This window comes from Acanthopagrus latus, chromosome 2 (assembly GCF_904848185.1).
Source record: "Acanthopagrus latus isolate v.2019 chromosome 2, fAcaLat1.1, whole genome shotgun sequence".
Taxonomy (NCBI): domain Eukaryota; kingdom Metazoa; phylum Chordata; class Actinopteri; order Spariformes; family Sparidae; genus Acanthopagrus; species Acanthopagrus latus.
Window position 1 is genome coordinate 30,590,808 of NC_051040.1, and position 26,040 is coordinate 30,616,847.

Genomic DNA, 26,040 nt, shown 5'->3' on the forward strand with positions numbered 1-26,040 from the left:
GGGGCAGGAGCAGGGGCAGGAGCATGGAACAGGAGCATTCAGAAAACAGAAAACAATGACCAGACAAAGAGTGAGGGGAAACACAGAGACTAAATACACAGACACTAATGACATGACGAGGAACAGGTGAGGAGAGAGGAGGAAGGAAGCCAGGTGTGATAATGAGGGGGAGGAGCACAGAGGAACAGACCAGGAGGGAACAAGACAACAGACAGAGGGAGCCAGAGGGGAGAACATGAGAGAAACTTAAAGGACACATGAGGGCAAGGAAAATCAAAACATGAGACACAAGACAAGGAAAAAACACAACACAAGGCATGATACAAGGACGTAAATCAAATACAAGAAACCAAAAACAAAACAGATACAAGAACAAACAAAAACCGGAGTCATGACAATTATGTAGGTTATATATATATATATATATATATATATATATATATATATATATATATATATATATATATATATATATATATATATATATATATATATATATATATATATATATAGAGAGAGAGAGAGAGAGAGAGAGAGAGAGAGAGAGAGAGAGAGAGAGAAAATATACTCAGTGGGCAAATGTGGATATTTGCCACAGATTCACAGCAAATAGTTCCCCTCTAATGCACTATTTTGTCTTGTTAGAGTATCATTTTATAAAACCTACAGGGACCAGTTGTTTCAGAAACTTACTCAGTCTGTTTTGACACTGATAATCTTTTCATAGGATATCATGAGAAATTATTTCACAATAAGAAAAATATATAATATTGCAAGACTAATCCTTCAAGTTACCTGTTGCTAGCAATCTCTATCATAGTTTGTGCTGAATGAATAAAACATACATGACTTCTCATGCTCTCATTCAGGCTTGTGTCAACTGTAGTTGCTGGCAGGCTAGTCCTACTTGGTGCCGGAAGTAAGAAATGTGTGGTGTGTTAACATCCACAAAGACACAGTGAACTTTATCGAGGTGGGACGCCAGTTTTATTCCTGAAAACACTGTTCTGTAAACAACATATCTGAGTCAAAGTCAGCAGGAGGAGAGCTAGTTAGTTGTTAGGTGGGAAGCAGAGTCCTATAATGTGTTTCGCTAACAGCTAATGGAAATAAAAACAGCAGGAGTTTCTGGTCTGGAAAATAGTGTGTTACAAGTTTTTATTTTACTTTTATTTTAAGTTTTTATCTTCTTTTACTTACTTTTAATTTTAAATGGCATTTACTAGACTAGAGGTTAGCTCTGCAGTAAATTGGCAGAATAAACTTAAAGGTATAAAGGTGTAAAAATTTAAGGTATCAGAACATTGCTGATGTACTCCTTAGAACTTATTATTTAGGAATTATAATAATAAAAGCCCTTTTTTATTTATCACACCTGTTTCAATCTATATGTACATATTTGACTGATCCCAGTTTATTAATGTGTGTGCATAGTCTAGTATGCTTGTCCTTAAATGCAACACTTTAAATAACTGTCAATACACAAAGTTTAACTAACACCTATTGATGATAAAAACAAAGTACAGAAACAAGATTTTGATTTGGGACAGTTTGCATTCAGTTAGAATTGTTTTTCAGTGGTGAAAAATATTTAGTGTGGAGCCCTGGTCTGAATGGATGTGGACGTTATTATAATGTAGAACCTACTGGGATCACCTGAGGACAGCTCTGCAGATCTCCATGAAATCCTGCTGTGTAGTGCCTTGCGAAAGTACTCATCCCCCTTGGCATTCTTTCTATTTTTTTACCTTACAACCTGGAATTTAAATGGATTTTGGGGGGGTTGTATCATTTGATTTACACAACATAACTAGATGCAGAACATTTTTTTTTGTTATGAAACAAACAACAAATAAGACAAAAAACAGAAAACCTGATTGTGTGTGACTATTCACTCCCCCAAAGACAATACTTCCTAGAGTCACCTTTTGGAGCAATTACAGCTACAAGTCTCTTGGGTTATGTCTCTACAAGCTTGGCACATCTAGCAACTGGAATTTTGCCCATTCTTCACTGCAAAACTGCTTCAGCTCTTTCAAGTTTCGATTCCGCTTGTGTACAGCAATCTTTAAATCATTCTACAGATTCTCAGCTGGATTGAGGTCTGGACTTTGACTGGGCCACTCCAGGACATTTCACTGTTTCTCCTTAAACCACTGGAGTGATGCTTTAGCAGTGTGCTTAGTGTCATTGTCTTGCTGAAAGGTGAACTTCCCAGTCCCAGTCTCAAAACTCTGGCAAACTCAAACAGGTTTCCCTCAAGGATTTTTCTGTATTTAGCGGCATCCTTCTTTCCTTCAGTTCTCACCAGTTTCCCAGTCTCTGCCGAGGAAAAACATCCCCAGAGTGTAATAGTGTTCTCAGCATGGTGACAGTTGTTAGGTTTGTGCCAGACATAGCGTTGTCCTTGATGGCCAAAAAGTTCAATTTTAATCACATCTGACCAGAGTACCTTCTTCCATGGGTTATGGGAGTCTCCAAAATCCATTCAAATTCCAGGTTGTAAGGCATCAAAATAGAAAGAATGTCAATGGGGATGAGTACTTTGGAAAGGCACTGTACATGTCAAGGCGGGGTACATTTTTGCAGCTAAAGAATTTGGTGAAATGTTTTTATTCCTGAGGCTGGTCCAGATATTTCAGTCAGAATTTTGGACCAAAAATTGAGAACTGATGAAAATTGTTCCTTGACTGCTTTTGGATCAGGTTATGGTCAGGTCTGATTGTTACAGTAAGGTTTCAAGAATCAATTTGTTCAGTGGAATGTCCTTATGAATGTATGAATACAAATGTGTGTCTACAGCTGAAAGAAGACACATTTCTTCATTTTCTTCAGATTCTGTAAAAAAAAAACCTCAGACATAAACATTTCTGTCAGGCTTTGCCATGTGTCGATTCAATCCACACCTCTTTAACCTTTGATTTTCCAGCATTCCTTTAAAGATTAATAGTTCAATTTCAGGCTGGCTAATGAGTTTTATCAGGAGCCACTAGTGATGAATTAGTGACTGCAAAGCATTACCAGTACCAGTGGCAGAGCTGAGAGCTACATTGTGAGCTGTAGTTTCCCTATCAGTCAACACACTAACTGGTTGTCACAGCTGCAGAGTCTCTAGGCTAACTTGATGAGGCAGTCAGGCCTGGCCGAGAAAGGAGCAGAAGTATGGCTGGCCTGTCTGCTCCACATAACAAGCCAAGAGACATTCTGACAGTTAAAAGCATACAGTTAAAAGCAGCAGTTCCACTACTTTGCTGTTTTTGTGCTTCAAGTGTTGTTGATTAGGCTACGTAGTCAAACCATTTAGTTATTTGTCTGTTGTAAGTGTGGATGGTATATGGCTGTGAGGGGCCTGGTGGAAACTGGGGTCCATGTAAAGAGGGTGGAGTGTCACTGCATTTCAAACACTGCCAAAAACAGACTGATACTGTGTGAGCTAACAGCGCAAGGAATGCAACCAACAAAACCAACCCCACCCTTCTCACAGGCAGAGAAGGGTGGGGTCCATAGAGTGCTGAAGTCCCGTCCCTTCCGGTGGACCCCATGGGACCTTATTTCGGAAAAACTTCATATGGTTGTGAGTGGTGAAAGATAAATGCTTTTTTTTGTCCCATTTGAATTGTGTTGTGAGCTACATATGATGATTGTCAATTTAAAAGATAATTTCAATCGAGAACGTCACAGTTGATTGTGTTCTGTGCGGTCCAAACAGCACAGTACAATGACAAGGAGAGACATAGTAGGATGCATTTATACTGATTTCCTTTGGCATATCCGTGACTTTCTACACAAAAATTTCATGTATATGGAAAAAGCTAATTAAAAAAAAAAAAAAAAAAAAAAAGCTATTCAAAGGAACAGAACAGTTCACCCAAAAGTGAAAACGTAGTCATTATCTACTTAACCCCCATGGAAAGTCAACATGGAGCTAAGAAGTCGACACACCATTTCTGGAGTTTAACAGCAAATCAGGGTGGCAGCTTTCTACTTAACTTCTTTTAGAATGTAAAACAATAAGACAAAAACTAAAAAAAAAAAAAAAATGGCTCCATACAGATCAAACCATGTAATCCAATTCGACAGAAGACCCAAAATCCCAAATTGATTTGAAATGACTTCATTTACACTCCCAATGCTTTGAGATTAGCAGCAAAAATGTAAACTTTGCCTTTAAAAGGGGCATAAATAACATCTTTTCAAATTAATTTGGTATCTTGGGGGTTCCAGAGACTTGGATTACTCAGTGTCTACTTGACTTTCTATCTGCATGGGGGTGAGTAAATAATGACTGAATTTTCATTTTTGGTCGAACTGTTCCTTTAAGTACCACCAAAATCTAATGCTGGCTGAGCTGGAAAACAATAGATGCAAACATGATTCTGTGTGTGTCTCATATTTCAGGTTGAACATTGGAAAGAATGACCTAGTGACATTTTACGATGGAGATGACCTCGCAGCTAAAGTACTGGGTCAGTATTGGGGATTGAAGTCTCGATTTAAGCTATACACCTCCAACGCAGATGTCACCATCCAGTTCCAGTCTGACCCAGCCACCAACATCTACGGCTATGGCAACGGCTTCATTGTCCGCTTCTTTGGTAAGCCATTTGCTCAACCACGTGGAGATTCAAATCTCAGGACTCATTAGGGAGCTCTGCCATCTGCTGTTTAGCAGATGTTGAATTTTAAGGTACCCTTAAGTACCTTCTTAGCTTAAATTGATCAAGCAGTTATCAGTAGCTGAATATCAAGTTGTGCTCAAGTTGACTATTTTCATGTCATGTGTACAGTATTCAAAGACTTTAAGACACAGATGATGTAAGGTGCCACTTTAATCATGCGAACATAAAGCAGTAGATGTAAGTGCATGGACATCTCTCTGATCACACATGTTTTTTTGACCCAAAAGTGTGAATGTGCTGGGCAAATGGAATATAAAGTAGATCACAGAGTGTGGTGGTCAAAAAAATAAACCCTCAGACCATCACATGCCTGCTCTCAACGGTCCGTAATAGCTAGGCCAATTACAGTAAAGCATGAGAATATTCAAAACACAGTACCACAAAGCTGCTGTCTGAGGGTTTTTACCAGTGTTGTATAAAGTACCCAGAAGACATACTTGAGTAAAAGTAAAGATATTCTGTAACCCATACATATTGTACTTGAGTAGTAGTTTCTGATATTGAAATGATCAATGATATTTAGTACTTTGTATTTACTTAAGATTTAACTAACTCATCTAATGTGTGTTGAGGTGTTTCTAATTATTTTGTTGTAGCCTGGCAGTGTGTCATGGCCTCTGACACAGCACTTCTCAGATCAGAGGCAGCAGATTTATCCATGTGTCCCCGGATATAGTGAACAGAAGCATAAACCTTTCATCCAGAAGAAAGCAGCTCTGGAGAGCGTATACTTTAGGAATCACTTTTCATTTGCAGATCAATGCAGATTTTGGATTTATGGACTTTCCTGTTTTGAAAATGTTTAGTGTATCTTTTAAGCTAAATCAAAAACAGTTACAAGTTGGAGAGTGTTAATTCTATATTTTTGAGTATCATTCAATTATGCCTCATCTGAATGAACACTACCTGATAAAATAATCGTTGATAACATTAGCTGCATGTTTTAATATCTAACTAATCCTAACTTAACCATAATATGTGTGCCACACCCTTCATCTTTCCCTGATCTTGAACCATACTGGTGTACAGCAGAATTTTAAGAATGTTAACCTGCTGTCAATTAATCTAAACACGCTTGAAGGTTTACAGGGCAGCAGTTTACCATCTACATGTAGTAATACAATTGTTTGTGAATCCCAGAAGAAAAAAACACAAACAGATGTGGTTCTCAATTTACTCATCTGCAATAGATTAGTTCAATTAATATGCATTTAGAAATTCCATTATATATGTATACATATTTACAAAGATTAGTTTCTGCTTTCTAAATGTGGTATTATGGAATTAGTATAGGTTAACAATGAACTGTGGACTTGACACTCATTTTACTCCAGCTTGAGCTGAATTTGTTAACATAGAGAAAACTAGTCAGAGGTGCACGAAGGCCCCCCCTCCAATTTTTTTTTTTTCTGCACAAAGGCCCGGACCTCACGGTAAAAACAGTTCAAATTTGGAATGATATTTAGCATGACATGTTTGGTATCAGCGGATTTCTTTCACTTTCAATATTTCTATGATGCTTATGGTTAAATCTTAAAAACTGAGCCTGTGACGGCCTTCAGAAGACAGTAATGTTAATGCCAGATGATCCACCATCATTTTCAGAGGATTAAAAGAGAGTTATAAAATAAAAATAGCCTATAATCCATGTTTAATTCAGAATGATTTTCATGTATTAAAAACAGTTCTGAAATAAAAAGAGCATTATGTATGTGTATATATGATATAGTTCAAATTCATCTATCACTAAAGTAGCCTAGAATGTTTGGTCAGTAGTTTGGGACTCTCACCTTCCTGCTGTGCAGTGGGAACAGAGGAGAACATTCTTGCTGCATGCAGACTGTGTGACTCAATACAACTCTCAGTACAATCAGAGAAATGTTTACATTTTCTGGAAATCAGAAGATTAAATCACAACGACCATATAGCCTCATATATGTATTTTTTCACCCAAAATCCGATGCCACCACCTGTGAGTCTACAGTTGTGGAGATAAATTAGACCTGCATGTGGGACTACAGGGGAGACAGTGAGCAGTAACCACCTAACTGTCATGTTGTTCTTTTCACTAATATGGTAATGATAGTCATAAATATCATTAATATGCATAGTTTTATATAAAATGGCATCACATTTTTTTGCCACCCTATACAAGAACCCAATTAGATTTCTTTTCATGGGGCCCAAAATCCCTGGCAGCGCCCCTGCTCATCCCTGCAGCACTTTATTACAAGAGCAATGTTATTCATGATTAGTGATAAGTCTGTTTGAATCACAATGTTTTATTTTTACAAACACTTATTTCTTATATCTAGAGAACAGGCAGGGCAGGATCACACTACTTCATTGTAATGTTGTTTTGTCACACATTTTACCTTAATCAAAACATTTCAGCCATAATGATTTAGCCATATTGCAACTGTGCAGCCCTCATGAGGATTTTGTTTTTATTCGGGCTTGAAACAAGGGATGCCTTCCAAGGGAAAATGTTTGCAGCAACTCAAATGAATTCTCCTGTGGGGGTAACGGAATCTGGCAGGCCTGTTGGCATTGCTCTGCTCATTACCAGGCACATAGCATCAGGTTCAGACCCTCCGCATAGGGGTCTAATTTTGACAAACACCAAAGTAATTACACTTGTGGCACTGGGACAGCAACATTATCAGAGACCTGACCACTTGGCAGACCACATGGCTGTCTTGTGTTTACATTCCACCAATGAGATTCATGAATAGACTGTAATAAATGCTTTCCCGGTTTTTATTCATCTTTGTTGAACATCTGTATTCTGTAGCCTTTCCTCCCTCTCTGATTTCATTAACTCTTATCAGATATAACGTGCTGGCGGTTGGAGTAGTTCTGCACTGATGGAAAGGCCCTGAAAACACCAAAGACAGCCTCTTACTGATTCAATTTTCAGTTCCCCTGCCAGCAAAAACAAATTCCTTTTTCATCTGTTTTAATTGACTTAACTTCTCTTTTTACAGCATTAATCTCCCACCTGCTGTCTTGTAATCTTTTCTCTTTGTTAAGAGTGAGATGAGAGGATAATTGAGAGAAGATCAGCTGGTGTCGGGACATGAGTAGCCTAGCTTAACATGAAGGCTGGAAGCAGGGGGAACCAGTTGACCATGGCCCTTTTCACACTTTTTCCTATGACATGAAGTACGCTAGTTAATACCTCATGTTTACATGTCTCGAAGAAGGTGGTTTCTAACAGGTGGTTAAATGGGACTACAGATATTTTTGGGAACATATACTACATTGTAGTAAGCACGGTGAGTCATAGACTCACTAGTCCATCTTTACACGCCAACTTCAGTTGCAAATTATTCAAACTTAAACTTCAACTCGTAGATTAATCAATCTAGATTAGTGTTGATACTATGGAGGTGAGATGCTTAGTGGCGTAGTTTGGTGATTATGGCCTAACGTTAACTTTATTATATATTATAACTTTTATTATAACAATAGCATTTATATATTAAAAAAATCTCAAATGTGGTGTTCATATATGAAGATTATCTTGCTGAACAAAACGTGTAACTATCGTAGACTTGTGTTTGCCACAGAGCTTATTTTCTCCAATATACAATATTACAAAATCGAATTGAAATGGGTTCAATTTCTTTATGGGTTTTATATGCTCATCGTCAAAGCTGTAGTCTGTAACAGTTTTTTGGATATATTTGCTAAAATTGTCATGTTATGATCTGACAGCAGAATAAGATACAGGTCAGCTGTGGAAAAATCCAACGCACCCGGGTCAATACAACCAATCAGTGCCAAGGGGAGTGTCTGAGAAATGTCAATCACCCCCCCACCCACAGCACATACTTGGCAGTGCTCCCTGCCCTCACAGGTGCAGTGCCTGCTCTTACCTGGTCAGATACTTTCAAGCTCATACTGTAAACAATGGTGGAGAACAGACAACAACAACAGAGCTGAAAAAATGCCCCACTATTGCCCACGTCCAAGAGAAGAATTAAGAAGACTGACAAAGAAAAGCAGTGTCAAAAGAAAATGGGTCTCAGCACACAGTTCGGGGCATCTAACCTCCGCTAGCTTAGCTGGATTTCTATTGTGAAGCTAAAAACAGATTTCAACTCTCCCCCATCAGCTTCCGGGTCGAGTGAAATACTCAATTCCGTTCTTTTCCCTGTCCGCTCTCGATAATAACTGTTATAAACTGGCAGGTAAGACACATATGAACTTTGATTGATTTTCCATGGAGTCATGATCATACATTTTCATCCATGAGCCGTGGAACTTTACTGCACTCGGTAATCGACTCGTCGGGATTTCCCAGTCAACAGTAGTAGACCTCGTCGGGATTTCCCAGTAAACAGGAAGCTGCTGCAGAAGAGTGGTAAAATTTGTCAGCATTTCAGTAGAAATCCAGCTAAGCTAGTGAAGTTTTAATGCCCCCGACTATGTGCTGAGACCCTATTTGCACTGTTGCTGAAGTTTGGTGCTGTTCTGAGCATTATCTGTGGCTTTTTGGTGGCGGTTTATATTTGGATCCATTTACTGCAGTGTATTGTTGTTGTGCAGTCGTTTCTGAGGTTGATAAAACTCCGTAAATTAGCAGTCTGCTAACTTGTTATCTCAGGAGGGACTCAAATCTCAAATACAGAGGCCTTCAAGGCCACTGTGTCATTGAAACAGAGTCACATTTTGTTCACATAAAAACATGACAGAAGTAATTATATGATGAAAGAAGCTTGAGAGAACAGCTGTTTTCACACATCTCATTTCACCTTCCACTAACTTTAGCTTTAGTTTAGCTCATAATTTATCATGGGTGAAGTATGAAGTATTTCATATGAAATTTTGTAATATTTTGATAATTTTATACTTTAAAAATATATCAATTTAACTAGTCTATGTGTAACTGTCGTCTGGCAGTTTATTGCTATCAATAAATAATAAATATGAGTCTGAAAATTGCCCAGTGATGCAAACCAAAATGAAAAATTTGTTGTGTATAAAGTTTGTATTGCACAGTGAGGTCTACTGGGAGCAGTGATGGTTGTAAAGTCTGACGTTAGCCATCATCTGATTTTGAATAGATTTCTAGAAAGATCTCATCATGAACCAAAGTATTTGGCACTTACATCATTATGTTTCTGACACAAAATACACATCACCCTTCTAAGCTCAGATCTCACATCACTTTTCCTGATTTTCTGTCTTGCTGTCTTTCTTACCGCCTCTTGCAGAAGTAGCTCGTAACGACACCTGCCCTGAGCTCCCAGAGATCTCTAATGGCTGGAAGAGTTCGTCTCACCCTGAGCTGGTTCAGGGCACTGTGGTGACCTACCAGTGTTACCCTGGCTATCAGGTGGTGGGGGCAGAGCTGCTCATGTGCCAGTGGGACCTCACCTGGAGTGGTGACCTACCAAGCTGTGAGAGAGGCAAGTACAAAGATATAGCAACTGCTACTGCATTACCCAGTTGAGGTTGGAAAGATGATAGATACAAGCTTAGTGCCAAAAAGTGTCCACATCACTGTTAGCACCATGTGAGAAATAATATGGGGAGAATATTTCATATAAATTCAATGTCAAAATTAAATTCATTTTAAATTTTGTTTTAACCTTGCTGCTAACCCTTCCAGGGCATGTCAGTTAGCCTCAACATGAAACAATTTCACAACACCATTATTTTGGTCAGGTCTGCGTCTGCCCCTCCCCATGAAGCAGCAGCCAGACTTCCTCTTCACCACACGTGAACAGCGATGATTCACAACAAACAATATATAAATTACAACCTGCAAGACATGTGTTTTATGAAATGTGTTATATAAAAAAGGGAGCCCTCATTTGCGTATTTCTTCGGCCCAAACCTGCGGGTCCAGTCAGGTTTGTCGAGCTGGCCCGACCCGTTGAGAACTCCACCAGTTATGTCCTAATTCAAGGGCAGCATCCTTTGGAGTGCGCATTTGAAGTGCAGTTACGTAACAATGGCTTGCGAAGGCTGCCCCAATTCAAAAGATCCTCCAAATGCTCCCCACAAATGCTGCCTGCTTTTCCGTCTTCCTGGAGGGTGCACCGCTACTATCCTTTGTGGCGATAAATTGCTGAAGATTCATTGCATGCCCGAAGAGAAGAAAGAATGAAAGAAATAATGGCGACCTCTAGTGGCGCAGATCTCGCATTTAAATGTAAGTATTTGGGTTTATATTAGGTTTTTACTCATTTGAACATCCAACGCCAGATATGTTAAACTTCAACAGACCAAAAACCTCAAAATGTCAGTTAAAATACACTGGTAATGCTCAGCTTGACGCCTTTGGAAATAAAGCCTTGAAAGTAAAGGCTTTCAAGGCTTTCAGATGCTAGACATTCAGAGGTTGAGTTATATCTTATATCTTGTTGTGACTGGGGAGATGTTATAGACTGTTTTTACTTCATATACACAAATGGACCAAGATGAACAGATTCAGATCAGGCTGTGATCCCTGCTTTATTTCCAAGTCCAGTTAAATGTTTGAATAAAGAGCTAAGTTTATGATTATCCTTATGATGATTATATTTTTTTCTGTATTAGAACTCTTTTTCTGTTGACGTAACACAAAACATTCTGAAACATTCTGCCGTGGCTGGATGGAAATAAGGCAATAATATCTTGCATCCCTGTGTTCATTTGATCTTGTGTTTACCTTTTCTCTTGCTTCTCTCTGTGTTCAGAATAGTTCTAGAAACAATGGGTCTGCTGGGGAAGGTCGAGCCCAGCAGGCCAGAAACAAGTGTGACCATTTAAAGAACAAGCACAAAGTAGCTGCATGTTTGCATGATGATGTGGAAACTAAATTATATTTCTTTTTACCCATGCAAGCTAATACATAATTTATACAGGGACAGGAGAGGGTCAGCGGGAGGCCCAGCACTGCTACTGGGTCCTGGTTTGTCCTCATGGATGAGGTGTTGGGACAGAGGCCTTCCAGTGCCCCCCTGTCCTAACTGCCTCCATACCTGAGGGCCAAGTGACCAGGAGGAGGAGGATGAAGACGATGAGGAGGAGGAGGGCCAGCAAGGGCCGAGGAGGAAGAGGAGGAGGGAGGAGGAAGGAGGACATGAGGTTGCAGAGCGTATGGAGAGACTCTTCTCTTCTCCAGGGAACAATCCTTGTGTTTTTTTTCTGTTATTTAGTTAATTTATGAGTTCTTTTTTGTTATTTGTTCATAATTGTTTATTTTTTATATTTCATGAAATAAAATGTTGTTGTTACACGTCTATTCCATTTAGTATTTACAACTTAAGTACAGTTTATAACAGCAAACGGCATCAAGTGCTACTTTTCAGGGACAAAAAGCAAATGAATGATTTCTTTTATTATTGAGGTCTTAACATTTACAACTATTTACAAAATTACAGCATAAATGACTATTTACAGATTATCATTAACTATTAACAAAAACAATTATTATTAAAAACAATATTAGAAGAGTTACAAATGATGTACAGTAACAGGGTGAACAGGAGTCCCTGGCAGTGCTGCCGGGCTGGATGGGATGCCACAATAAAGACCCTGGTGTCAGTCAGTGTGTTTACATGACACTCAAGAAAACCAAATTACTAGGGTAGTCCAACTATGATCGGATTTTTAAAATGCATGTATACACGTTAGTCTGACTAAAATCAGACCAGATCTGATTTCTCATAGTCGGATTAACACACCTAGATTACACCTAGAACACAGCTAGAGCGGCGGCAGCTTTCCCTCTGAAATCACTGCAAGCAAGAGTGCCATTGTGCATCTAGTTTGTGTAATGATCATGTATACCATATACAAAATGTACAAAGATGTAGCTTCTGTTCTTCATACGGCATCTTTCTCGAATGCCGAGAACCACAAGTTTAAATGGGTACACCGGGGTATGACATGCTTTGGCCAGTAATTCGATTTTCTCAGGGCATGTATACTCAGACAATTGCAGTTTTCTAATTGAGCAGCATAGTCGAACTATGGCTGTAATCCGACTAAGCTGGAGTGGGACATCTGGGTCGGTACTCAGGGTGTTTGGGTGTCCAGTCTCCTCTGTCCACCACATGCTCCATCAGCTGGGTTTGCAGTTCTGACTCGATTGACAGCTGCCATGTCATTAAGAATTTAAGAGGTAATATAAATAAGTATAATAATAATAATAATAAATCATTATAACATACACAACTATCTACCAAACACTTTGATAAGAACAATGCCTTTAAATTCAAAATAAAACCATATGTGGCGATCAACAGTTTATATGTCAGGATTAACATAATGTATATTAATGACTCCTAACAGTTAGCTAGCTAATAATGATAATAATGATAACTTAACTGTGGGTTCAATAACAGGTTACCTCTCCACGGTCTTCTCAACCCGAGATAAACCAGCTGCTTCTGCTCTTCCTCCACAAGCAGGAGGATTAAAAAGGAAATCTGGAATTCCTGAAGCTCAAACAGATCTGACAGTCAAACTTTACTCTTCTAGTCACTTTCACGGACCTGGGCTACATAATTAGTGATGTATGGGTAGGGGATTGAGGATGTCAAAGAAGACACTGGCCATCTTCTGTACAGCCTTTGACAGAGTACGCCCTCGCCATCTGGTTCGGAACATCCTCGCCGTACTTGGTGTTGTTGTAGTACATCACAGACTCTGGTTTTGCCTTCGCCCCACTAAAGGTGTCCACACCTGCGTACACGGTGCTCAGGATGCAGACATTCTTCCTCGGCTTTCCCTGATACACAGTCAGAGTCGCGTCACTTCAGCACCTTGAACAGCTCCGCTGCTGTTTCATGGAGGTGGGAACTCCAGTTTGTGTTTGTCCATGGTGCCAACCAGGCTATATAATGCAACTATATAATAATTAACTTACAAGTAAATTTACAAATAAGCAAAAAAAAAATGTAACAATGAAACCCCACGAAATGATGTGCGGCCATTATGACCGCTTATGGCCGAAATGGGTAAATTATATTTTCTTTGTCTTTTATGTACTTTATATAAAAACTATTCTAGATTAAAATACAGTCAAAGTTATTGCACATAAACATTTGAAAACGGTCAAAATGACTGTCTTGGCCGCTCTCATGCTGGCAAACCTTCACTTGGACTCTGCTAGCAGCTCCGAGCTGAGCCGGCTGTATATATGCAAAGCCTCCTGTAGGCCTGCTGTAGATGGACAATGAAGCCAATACATTATAATTAAGAATGTTCTACCTGCTCTAATAGCATATGCACACAGGTCTTATTACAGGCTATAATATCTTTAACCTAAACTTTACTCTAGTAGGCCTAGTGAGGGAAAATTTGATTTATTTGTGATTAAAATATGACGATGAGGACCTCAACGATTGGCCTTCCTTTCCTTCACAAACTACGTTGAAATTGCATCTTTAACAGCCCAATTTTCAAAAAATCCCCTGAACCCCATTAAAAAAGACTATCTGGGCAGTGATGCCGGTATCAGACCACTTTTTTCCAGTGATGAGTAATCTAACACGTTAATATTTCAAAACCAGTAACCAGATTAAATTTACTTATTCAAGTCACTGCGCATTACTATTATTTTTGTCAGTCTCCTTAGTAAAACAATATATTTTTGCTTTCTTCTCGTGTCTCAGGGAGTGATGTCACGTCTGCGACAAGTCACGTTTTCAGCAAGAGGACAGCTCACGTGTCACACCACGCAGCGACACAAACACAAACAACAATGGAGGGAGGAGAGAGATGCACGTTTTCTACCTGGAAATACAGTCATTATTTTGAGTTTGTCAGCTAAAGATAAGAACATTAAGGTTGTGCTGTGTGCTGGTGACAAAGTACCATCAAGCTTCAAATGAGTTTAAAGGAGTAATCAGTAATCAGATTACTTTTTCAAGGTAACTGAGGCAACACTCTGTGTGGGGCTAAAGCCCCGGATGTTTTGCACTCCTAGCGACGCAACTGCATAAGCCTATGTCAAGATGCAGATGTGTGTCAATATAGTAGGGTATTTCTCTATATGAGAGAGGCTTTTATTTAACTCTGAACAAATCTTATGCTCAGCAAAGATGGAAAATATAATACAATCAACTCATTATTACTGTTTAACAGAGTTACAGAAAGAAAGAGCCGGATCTGGAGCACACATTCATTTAAGTTTACAAGCGATTAAACTTATAATAAAATGTGTTGCTCCAGCCACAGACTGTAGCCATACAGGCTCCAGCTCTTTCCTTGGGTCAGTCCGAGCTCTCAATGGTCAGGCTCGAACAGCTCTGTCCAGACGTGCTGGGTTAAGACAAAAAAAGGTGTGAACAGGCAGCGAGTGCTGTCAGCAAACACAGCGACATGTTTCCAAACATAAATCAGCATTTCATTGAGAACCAAGTAGATTCAGATCGAAAACATTAACAACCTCGAAACAGACCAGGCTTCTAATTGAGGCTTTTATTTACTCAAACTTGTATCCAGACCTGGTCCAGTAGGAGACAGCGTCGCAGACTGGGATCAGTATTTGAGTGTACGCTGCTGACCAACTTGCATTTCTTTATAGCATTAAAGAGGATGGGACAAGTGATGGCAAATAAACTACTCGTTCATGCATTAAAACAGGACCAGGCACTGAGATTCCATATAAGCTGTTGTTTAGCGTAATCAGGGGAAAAACATACAGTTCATGCAGTAAATAGGGCAACGATTAGCCTACTACAGGTCTACAGAACAAAAGACAAGTTAGGCAAAGATGGTCATGGACACTCTTTTTAAGAGACACAAGATTGATGTGCAGAATAAGAAATAATGTAAAATGATGAGACAGTTGTACAGCAGGTGGCGCTGTGCGCCTGACAATTGTTCGTGTTTTGCCTGTACCGTCAGTAACCATAGCCGACTGCAAGGAGTATTCATATCTAAGATAAGCAGAGCTTGCCTTATCATTTATTGACAGACAATACAGATACTTTAATACATATTGCAGTACTTGCTATAGGCTTATCTGCTGCTCTCATATCGGGAGTTGGACGCATATTATTAACTACAGGCCTTCTATCTTTATTATTATTATTATTATTATTATTATTATTATTCTATTATTATTATTTTCTTTTTCTTTTTTTTTTTTATTTTACGTTTATAATTTTCAGGGAGAAAGACGTAGCCTAGATCGAGAATATGAACAACACAGTTTTACCAAGATAAAAAATGTCTGCTTGCAACAGGGTCCAAGTTACAATCAGATTAATGTCAGTGATAGAGGAAAGAAAAGACAGCAGTCAGACAAACATACTAGTTCATTGCTCTGTGTGACATTTTGCAAACATTCAAGTCAAGACACCAAATCACAATACATGTCATTCAGGCATTCAGGGCTGTGTGGTTTGTCCCGTTTGGCCTAGTGGTGTTGCCGTACCCTGCTGTCCGATCTTCTCTGGATCTAACAGAGGCGAAACTTTCACTTACACTTTCACATTCACGCTAACATACACATACTAGCCAATCAGAAATACGGTGGGGGCGGTCTTGGCCAAATAGATTTAAGAATAATGGTGCTGGGCTTTTTTTTTTTTTTTTTTTTAAGATTTTTTTCCCAATTCAAGAAAATACTCTGAATTGATTCAGGCAAGCAGAGGCCCCTGACCACTTCTATTAGAAATGATTTTTTAAAATTTCTTATTTTATTTTATTTTTTTATTATAACTACCCTTTGGTACTGTGGGTTTTCTCTGGGCTGGGTTGGGAGGGCCGAGGACCAGTGGACCTGGACCCCTCTTAACAACCCCTTTCCCTATTTGGAAAGGGTCAGCGGACCCAATTGAATATGCTCCATGTAGATCTATATACTATATGTTCTAATGATGACAATTATTATAATTGGTTCTTATGTATTTATAACATGATTATTATATTATTACTACATTATTATATTATTATCCCATCATTTCAGATGATGTGTTTTAATCCAATCACTTTTCTGTTCCTGTTGGTTTTTATATTCACTGATGTTTAGCAGTTTAAGCAGTAGATAACCTATAATGTACTAAAAATCATTTTAGAGCATTCTGATGTGAAATAAAATCTCATATATCAGCTTAAATCACTCTAAAATGACATATCTGAGTTGTCTCATATAAGGTTATCCACTATCAATCTGAGGTGATATTTTTGAGTTGAAATGGGGAGTTTTCTTTTAAAAGCAGGCTGAACATAGCTCATTTTTCAAGTGATTTGAAGCTGATATGAGATTTTAGAGTGCTGTATTTGTTTATTTTCCCATCAGAATGCTCTGAAATGATGTGAGGTACATTATAAATGTACAGACCAAACTGTCTCGCCGTATATGGCCCTTCCCCAACCGTAGATGAAGGAGTGGCATTGTAAAATCACACTCACAGTGAAGTTTAGGTGACCAAGGAGAGATAATAAGAGACACCAAGGACTTTTAGCTTTGACAGAGACGAAGTTGTCCTGTGGTGGGTCTTGTGAAGAATCTTGGGGAGATGAAGCACTGATGGGAGTAACAGTATTTAATAGGATCCAGCAGAGAGCTTCCGACACCATGTTAAATAGACATAGACTGCTTTGGCAGCTGAAAGTGAGTCTGATGATAAGAAAACTTAGGATGGAATGGGGGCGAGTGAGCCAGGTAATTAGCCTGCGGTGGCACACTGACCAGGATGAGAATCCTTGCAAATGCTGCAGATGTGGAGTAAAATGCAACATGTGTAATTACAGCAACTTTAATTGAAATTATTGCATGGGCTTGCTGTCACAGTTCTGCATTATTGCTCACCTGCTCACTCCTGTCAACCAATCATTCCCACCAAATCTCGCAAAAAGAGAGAATAGGTTTTGTTTTTGTTTTGTTTTTTATATGTGTGTGTGTGTGTGCACAGCAGGGGGGGGGCATTCAGAGTCCGTGTGTGTGTGTGTGTGTGTGGATTGGGGGGAGGGGGGCAGCAGGTGGAGAGTCAGAGTCCAGGGAGGGTGTGTGTGTGGAAGGGGGGCAGAGCAGGGAGAGAGTTCAGCATCCTGACAGCCTGGTGGATAAAAGCTGTCCCTCAGTCTGCTGGTCCTGGCCTGCAGGCTCCGCAGCCTCCTCCCTGATGGCAGCAGGGTGAAGCAACTGTGTGACGGGTGGGTGGGGTCTCTCGCAATGCAGAGAGCTTTGCGGGTGAGGCGAGAGGTGTAGAGGTCTTGGATGGAGGGGAGAGAGGCACCGATGATCCTCTCTGCTGCTTTCACGGTGCGCTGGAGGGTCCTTCTACAGGAGGCGGAGCAGGCGCCGTACCACACGGTGATGCCGCTGGTCAGCACACTCTCGATTGTTCCCCTGTAGAAGGTGCGCAGGATGGGGGCCGGGGCTCTCGCTTTCCTCAGTTTCCGGAGAAAGTAGAGGTGCTGGTTTGCCTTCTTGGCCAGTGATGTGGTGTTGGTGGTCCAGGAGAGGTCCTCAGTGACGTGCACACCCAGGAACTTGGTGCTGCTCACCCTCTCCACTGTAGCACCGTTGATGGTCAGGGGTGCATGCTGGGGGCGTGTCCTCCTGAAGTCCACAACAATCTCCTTTGTCTTCTCCACGTTCAGGGAGAGATTGTTGTGGTCACACCACAGGGCCAGGCGGCTCACCTCGCTCCTGTAGGCCGTCTCGTCGTTGTTGCTGATGAGACCCGCCACAGTCGTGTCGTCAGCAAACTTGACGAGGAGGTTGGAGCTGTGCAACGGCGTGCAGTCGTGGGTCAGCAGGGTGAAAAGGAGGGGGCTCAGCACACATCCTTGGGGGGCTCCCGTGTTCAGTGTGGTGGTGCTGGATGTGTTCCTGCCGACCCGAACTGCCTGAGGTCTCCCAGTCAGGAAGTCCAGCAGCCAGTTGCAAAGTGAGGTGTTTATTCCCAGCTGGTCCAGTTTGGTGATGAGCTGTTGTGGGATGATTGTGTTGAATGCTGAACTGAAGTCTATGAACAGGATTCTAACGTAGGAGTCCTTCTTGTCCAGGTGGGTGAGGGCTGTGTGGAGGGTGGTGGAGATGGCGTCATCGGTCGAGCGGTTGGGCCGATACGCAAACTGGAAGGGATCCAGGGAGGGTGGGAGGACAGTCTTGATGTGTTTCAACACCAGCCGTTCGAAGCACTTCATGAGGATGGGAGTGAGTGCTACCGGACGGTAGTCGTTGAAACAGGAGGGCGATGACTTTTTCGGGACAGGGATGAGGGTGGTGGTTTTGAGGCACGTGGGGACAACAGCTTGGCTCAGCGAGATGTTGAAGATGTCTGTGAAGACATCCGTGAGCTCTCCGGCACAGTCCCTCAGCACACGACCAGGGATGTTGTCACACCACACCTGAGCGGCTGTGGCTGTTTTCAACCCTGCCTGCCTCTGACCTATCCTTCTTACCTGACTCTCAGTCAACACACCAGCTTTCAGTGTGCAACCTTGACATTTTGTTCTGCATTCTTGGTTAGAGTTTTACCTGACCCTAACCCTAACCCTTTACACATTCAGTTATGCAACTCAACATTTTCGAACTGTCAGCCATAGAGCAGGGAGGAGGGAAGTTATCCAGGGTTGCGGGCTTCTCAGGCTTCTCAGGCTGAGTTGTCGGGGGTGGAAAATACAACTGGGGGTAGAGGGAGTGCAACTGGCCTACATTGCAGCAGGTTCTTAGGAACCCCCTATTAGCATGATGATGGTATATGTGTCCAAAACTGAACAGTTTACAGGGTGTTTAAATGCAAGATGTAGAGGGCCGCTTTACTGGAAAAAGCATTGTTGTATTGGTAAAAGATGTTGCTGTCGTATTTCACATTCAGATCTCTGACCAGTTCAACATGAGCATCACGCTTTAACTCTTCTGTTAAGATAAACAGAGCAGATTTTTTTTATTCGTTACATTCTAGTGAGGGGAGAATTAGGCTAACCAGATTAATGTCCTTGCCTTTCAGAATTTATACTCTAAACTAGGATGAAATTTTTGCTGCTGAGGGAATTTAGAGCTTGCATAACAGGGGGGCAGGGGCTGCAGATTCTAGGGAATGTTGTGGGACTTGGACTGGCACATGGCGGGCTGATGCAGGAGGATGTAATGAACCGTGGAGGCATATGCAGTGGCGTAAGTATCAGCGGTGCAACCGGTGCAGCTGCACCAGGGCCCAGACACTGTCAGGGGCCCATGAAGGAAGAAAAAAAAAAACAGCTGTCCAGAATTGCCACAGGCCCCTGTTTTTGTGAATGAAATAGCTGGGGGCGGGTCAATAAGGTAACGCTGAGTGGCCTTGATGCCTGAGTCGCGTCTCGTCGCCTCTCTTCTGTGTCTGCCACGACCACTGTGGGCCAAACCAATGCATGTCTAATGAGTTATCATACTGTAACATACCCAATAATAGCCGGGGTGTTTATTTGTTTCAGTCACTTAACAGACCAGGCGTTTATTTGGGACAGGCGTTTAATTCCTTCCTCTCAAAAATCCGGGATGAAAATGTCACAAACTTCACCAACCTCACGGTGAACTCTCTGGCATCCTTCTGCAAGTGAAGTTGTTGCAGTGGAGGGATAGATTTAGTCAACCAGCACTCGTGGCAAACTCCTCATCTCTGCTGTCACTCACGGTGGCAAACATTTGTTTCACCATCGCCCTGATCATTTTGTGGGACACTCTCTCGTGGCGTGCCCGTTTGCTGATAACCCATCCCTGCATGTTTATCTCAAGCTCCTCGCTAGCCTTCTTCCTCCCTCCACCAGGCAGCCTGGCCCTGTTGCTGTCTTCCTCGGACTGACGCTGAAGCCCAGTTTTATTTTTTCGCCAATCTCTCACGTTCTTGACTGTGTCGACAGAGAAACGTCTAGGCGTAGCAAAAAAAAAAAAAAAAAAAATAGATAAATAAAATGGCTGTCCATTGGCCCATTATTGATCGGCCCACCGGGAAAAATCCTGTTACTCCCGATGGCCAGTCCACCCCCACAATAGCAGTTCTCCCGAGTGGCTGTGCGTGTGTCTAAGCGTGTGTGTGTGCGCGCATGCAGTGCGCACGAGTGTGCGCTTTTGTTTAGGGGCACAAAAAAATATTTGCACTGGGGCCTATCACCATGATGTTACGCTACTGGGCATAGGCCACAGATGCTGAGGCTAAGGTGTTTTCTAGGGTCTTGAGGTGAGAAGGAACAAAAAAACGGCCCTGGCATTTTCACCCACCAGTGGCCCACCAGCAGCCCACCAGTGGAGCGGGGGGGAGTGCCCTTAACTTTTGAGTCGCGTACAGAGCACGCACTTTTGACAGCTCAAAATTGACAATTCCCATACATGCTACATGCTATAAACAACTGCACCAGAACAATGCACAACCCCAATACATAAAACAAATTAATAAATAATCAGAGCCAGCCGCTCCATAATAAAAACATGTCTTACCGTCATGCAGTTATCCATGTCTACCACTTCATCCTCCTCTTGCTCGTTTTGTTCTTTCTCTTGCTCATATTTATCACTGTTCTGTCTTTCTCTCTGGTGTGCTGGCTCAGCTGTTTTGCTAACATTAGTACTAGCATTATGAGCGCTAGTGCTAGCTCAAGCTGCACTTGATTTTAAAAACAACTCCAGCCAACAGTGCTCTCTGAGTTTTCTCTCTTTTTCTCTGCTCGCCCCTTGTGTCTCTTGATGCCTCAATTCATTTTTTGCTAGCTTAATCTCAGTCAACTTCCAATCAATCAATTCAGTCTTCAAATTCCCTGAAGGCATTGTTTCATTTTAACTTTTGCAACCAAAAATGCAGGTAGTCTTGTTTTATTTCGAACCATGCACGTTTTTGAAGATCTGAATAAGACATTTCGCTACAAAACAAGGCAGACTGATATAAAAATTTGTGACTGTAGAGGGTAACCATGACTGTGACAGAGACTCATATGTGGTGTATATATACTGATTAGATTGCCAATGTTCATTTGCGTGAAGGAATTGAACAAATCTGGTTGTAATTTAGTGTGAGACCTTTATTGACGCTTGAAAGGGGGCCGAGAGAAGTTATCTCGGGGCCACTCTGTGATTGGTTGGCCGGCCCGAATGGTCCATGAGGGCCGGCGGCCCCTCTGGCATCTGCCCAAATTCCAGATTAGTCCATCACTGATAAAGGAGTCGCTGGAGAAGTGGCTGGTGAGTCACTGCCTGTGATCAGTCTTGCCAGCTCATGAAACTAAGACAGCTGAGGCCCTGGGCTGGAGAAATGTAGGATGTGATGCGGATGCTAATGCTGTGGACAACAGGAGATTTGGCTGCCTAGAGCAGGAGCTCCTGATTTGGGTTGGATTCCTCAAAAAAGTTATCAGATTCATCATGCAACACTGTTTGTTGTGTGGAAAGGATCCAAAAGAAAACATACAAACCCTAATCCCACAACCAATTCAACAGGTAAGGCAGCTATACAGTGTCTTCCAATCCTTAAATGAAAGCTGAGGGAGAGGGAGAGAGAGAGAGAGAGAGAGAGAGAGAGAGAGAGAGAGAGCACTTTTGAATTTGACACCTTACAAATTGTTTGGACCCACAGATGAAGTCATTCAGTGCGGGTTTCAAAATGGACTCTTAACTAAACTCAGTGTCCCAGAATTCCCCATTCTTCCCACCTAGATGTAAAATTCAGGTTTGAGCCACTATTGGTCAGGGTGATGGACCCCCCCGGTGATCAGGTAGTCAAAACCCCAGTTTCTTCATTGTTCTCTCTCTCTCACTCGGATCTTCAAGGGCTCCTCTCCACCTCCCCCACGGAGCTGCCTGCCATCAAGATCCCTTCTTCTGGGCCCAACAAGCTGAGCTGCAAGCTGCATTGGTAGCAGGCCCAAAGAACTTTCCCTCACTGCAGTGACACACGGTCCTGCCAACCTGAGGATCTGAGGAACATCAAGCAGGTTAGCACCGAGCTGCTATCCTTGCAAACTAAAGGAGTAACCCGTTTCCTCCTCTGTCGACTTTAATCAAATCTCGGACAGCAAGAACAGCATTGTTCAACATTGGAATCTCAACCCTCTCCTGTGACCACCAGCACCTTTTCTTCAAAGACTGGCAACTTTAAACTGGGCTTAGATAGCATAGCAGCGCAGGACTTTAAAATCTGGCTGATGTAATGCATTTGTGTTCAATATATGTGTTCACTCACTGTTGGTGTTATTGTGTCCTTAAGTCAAGTTATTGGTAGTTTGCTTTCCTAGAGAAGCTAATTCGATGCTAACCATCTTCTATAACCTGGCATCACGTCACACACACACACTCCTTGATATCAGTGACTGCCATTGTTTCTTTGTTCTGCCAGACACACACACACACACACACACACACACACCTACCTGTACATAGTACAGGTTAGCTAGATCATGTGCTTTCATCTTTGTGTTGAATAAAGATTTTTGAAACTTCTTGCTGTCCATTTAATATTGCACAAGAGTGAATGTTGCCAACCTCTACACTGTTAAGGACTAAGAACAAATCCTTCAACCATTACTAACTGATAAATTTGGTTGTAGTTATTAAGTTAATTATCAATCAGAGTTATAAACAGTTGTGTACATTTTTATGAGACCGATTTGGTGCCCCGACGTGATCTAATGCAAATTGGATCATATTATTTATCAAAATTAATAATTATCCCAAATAATTATTAATTATAATTGATACCCAAATTTAACATAAATCTTTTATTGTTGCATAAACATTACTTAATTGTGCCCCGTGTAATGCAAGGCCCAACAAAATGATACACTTAGAGGGCATTGTGACAGGTTGTGATTGGAGGAAGAGGAGAATGAGCTGAATAATATTATGGATAGTGGCAGACTCTATGACATGGAGGGTATTTGTCTTCCTGATTGAACTTCGCTAAGCTTTATATTGAGTTGATTGCACTTGTTAACAAACACTTGGTTTATGCACATCCAGCAGTCATGGAGCAACATTAACATTTATTAAGAGTCGTGATTCTGGTCAACTTATGTGTGGAAGTTCAATATTAACCGTCTCTGCCAATTCCTGAGGGGCTGTCTGGCTCTTGAGCTCCTAAATACTTTAGTATGTTTTGAAAGAAAGCTAGGAAAAATGTTCAGAGCATTACTCATGAATCCAAAAGTATCTTACATGTTTTGCTTAATGCAAGTTAGTGCATTGTATATCCTTTTTCTTTTGATTGCAAGGTTAGCTCATAAAAACAACAAAACAGAAACATAACAATTACAATAGAATAATCTGAGATGTGACACTTTTCTGCATGGTTTGGCAGACAGTCTCAAAGACCAGTTGTCTCCATTAGAGCTCCCTGAAAACCTTGATTCTTTAAGCTCCCTCTCCATTAACATTGATAAACGTCTCTTTGAGAGTGAGAGGAAAAGATCCAGGTCAGCTGTTGTTCCGTCCATCCAGAGTGAGCAGTCAGCGGCGGTCTTTTCTTTGTGGTGTTCTCCTCCATGTTTCCTCATGGTGGTCAGCTCATCAGCACCCCCTGCTGTCCCGGAGGACTCCATGCAGCTGGGAAGAACAAGGCTTTACCCTGAGTAGAGACAGCATCAGCTTCAAGAGGGTCACTGCATTTACTGTCCTCAGCTGGGTCTCTTCCTTGCTTCATGCCCAGTAAAAGACCGGGCTGTTGTCATGGAGAGATTTTGGGTTGGAGCAGGGGTTGTTCGCCTGCCTGCATCTCCTCAGAGCTTGTTCCAAGTTCAATGACTCCTGAGGTTCGTGAGCCTGCTGTTCCCATGTCTCCTCCTTTCTCACCTCCCCTGGCTTCATCAGACGTGGACTTCCCAGATCTCTCTGCTGTTCCTTGATGATACCTGGATCTGAAGGATGTATTCAACAAAGACAGAGCTACTTCTTTGCCCCCCACACGTAATACAACTGCTTTGTTGGTCTGCTCCCTGGGTCATCTTCTTCCAGAGGTCATCTCTGCTTGCTGTTTGCTCCAGAGAGGGAACCTATGCAGACATACATCAACTCATCTCTGGAAGCATGGATCTCTGGAAGCTGAGGCAGGTTTTTTCTTTGTGGACAAGAAAGATAAGACTCTCCGCCCCTGCACCACCTTTCGAGGCCTGAACGACATCACCATTCAAAACAGGTTCCCCCTTTCTCTTATATCGTCAGCATTTGAACTGTTACAAGATGCTTAGTATTTAACTAAGATAGATTTTTGTAATGCCTATCACTGGGTCAGAATGAGGGAGGGGGATGAGTGGAAGACTGCTTTTAACATTCCTAGTGAACATTATGAGCAACTTGTGATGCCTTTTGGGCTTACCAGTGCTCTAGCTGTGTTCCATAATCTGGTTGATGATGTTCTTCAGGATATCCTGGACCAGTTTGTTTTTGTATATCTGGATGATGAGCAGACTCATTCAGCATGTGAGCCAGGTTTTGCAACATCTCCTCGACCATCAGCTCTTCATTAAAACTGAGAAATGTGAGTTCCATGCCCCCACAGTTTCATTTTTGGGTTTTGGGTTTTGTGATTTCTGGCAACAGCATTCAGATGGAACCCGCCAGGGTCAGTGCTGTCATGGATTGTCTTACTCCTACTAGTTGCAAGCTAGTCCAATGTTTCCTGGGGTTTGCAAAGTTTTACAGAAGCTTTATCAGAAATTTCAGCACCATTTCTGCCCCTCTGCATGCACCTCTCCCCATGTCAAGTTTCAGTTGACCCCCAGGTTTATCTTGCCTTCCAGAAGCTGAGGGAGAACTTCACCTTGGCACCCATCCTCACACTACCTGACCCCAGTTGTCAGTTCTTGGTGGAGGTGGATGCTTTGTACTTGGGTACAGGGGCCGTTCTCTCTCAGCGGTCACTGGCTGATAACAAGCTTCACCCCTGCGCTTTCCTGTCCAGGAAACTCTCTCACTGAAAAGAACTATGATGTGGGCCATGAAGAGCTCTTGGCAGTTAAGGTGGCACTGGAAGAATAGTGCCACTGGCTGGAAGGAGCAGAACACCCACTCCTGGTGTGGACAGATCATAAAAATACATCCAGTCTGCCAAGCAGCTCAACTCCAAGCAAGCTAGGTTTTTTGTTTTTTTTTTACTGTTTTGAATTTTCCCTCTCCTACTGTCCTGGCTCTAAAAATGTAAAGCCAAATGGTCTATCACACCTGTTGGACCCAGATTCCTAGTTCCCCCAGTTACATCCTGCCTTCTTCTTGTACAGCTGGGGTAGTCACATGGAGGATCGAGGAGAGGGTCAGACAGGCAAACTCTAGCCCCGTTCACACTGGCTTTTGGGTGCAGCTTTAGTACGCCAATTCCCCACCTCCGTCTCAGTGTGAATCTCTTGGAGATGATCCGCCTCTGGAGGTAGTATCAGAGCTGTATAATTGGAAAACTGAACCAGTGTAAATGGATAAGCCAGCTTCATGTATCGAGGGCCG

The 26,040-nt window shown here is 41.8% G+C and overlaps 1 protein-coding gene across 5 annotated transcripts in view; it reads left to right on the forward strand.

Annotated features, from left to right (window-relative positions):
- sez6b (seizure related 6 homolog b) overlaps positions 1 to 26,040 on the forward strand; it is a 270,502-nt gene that overhangs the window by 219,579 nt on the left and 24,883 nt on the right. For all 5 annotated transcript variants that reach the window (XR_005072165.1, XR_005072166.1, XM_037084349.1 and 2 more), the window contains 2 exons: positions 4,399 to 4,595; positions 9,902 to 10,096. Coding sequence is in view for 3 of the 5 variants with exons in the window: in XM_037084349.1 (XP_036940244.1) it covers positions 4,399 to 4,595; positions 9,902 to 10,096 (392 nt within the window). In the remaining 2 variants the exon portion in view is untranslated. The remainder of the gene's footprint in view (positions 1 to 4,398; positions 4,596 to 9,901; positions 10,097 to 26,040) is intronic.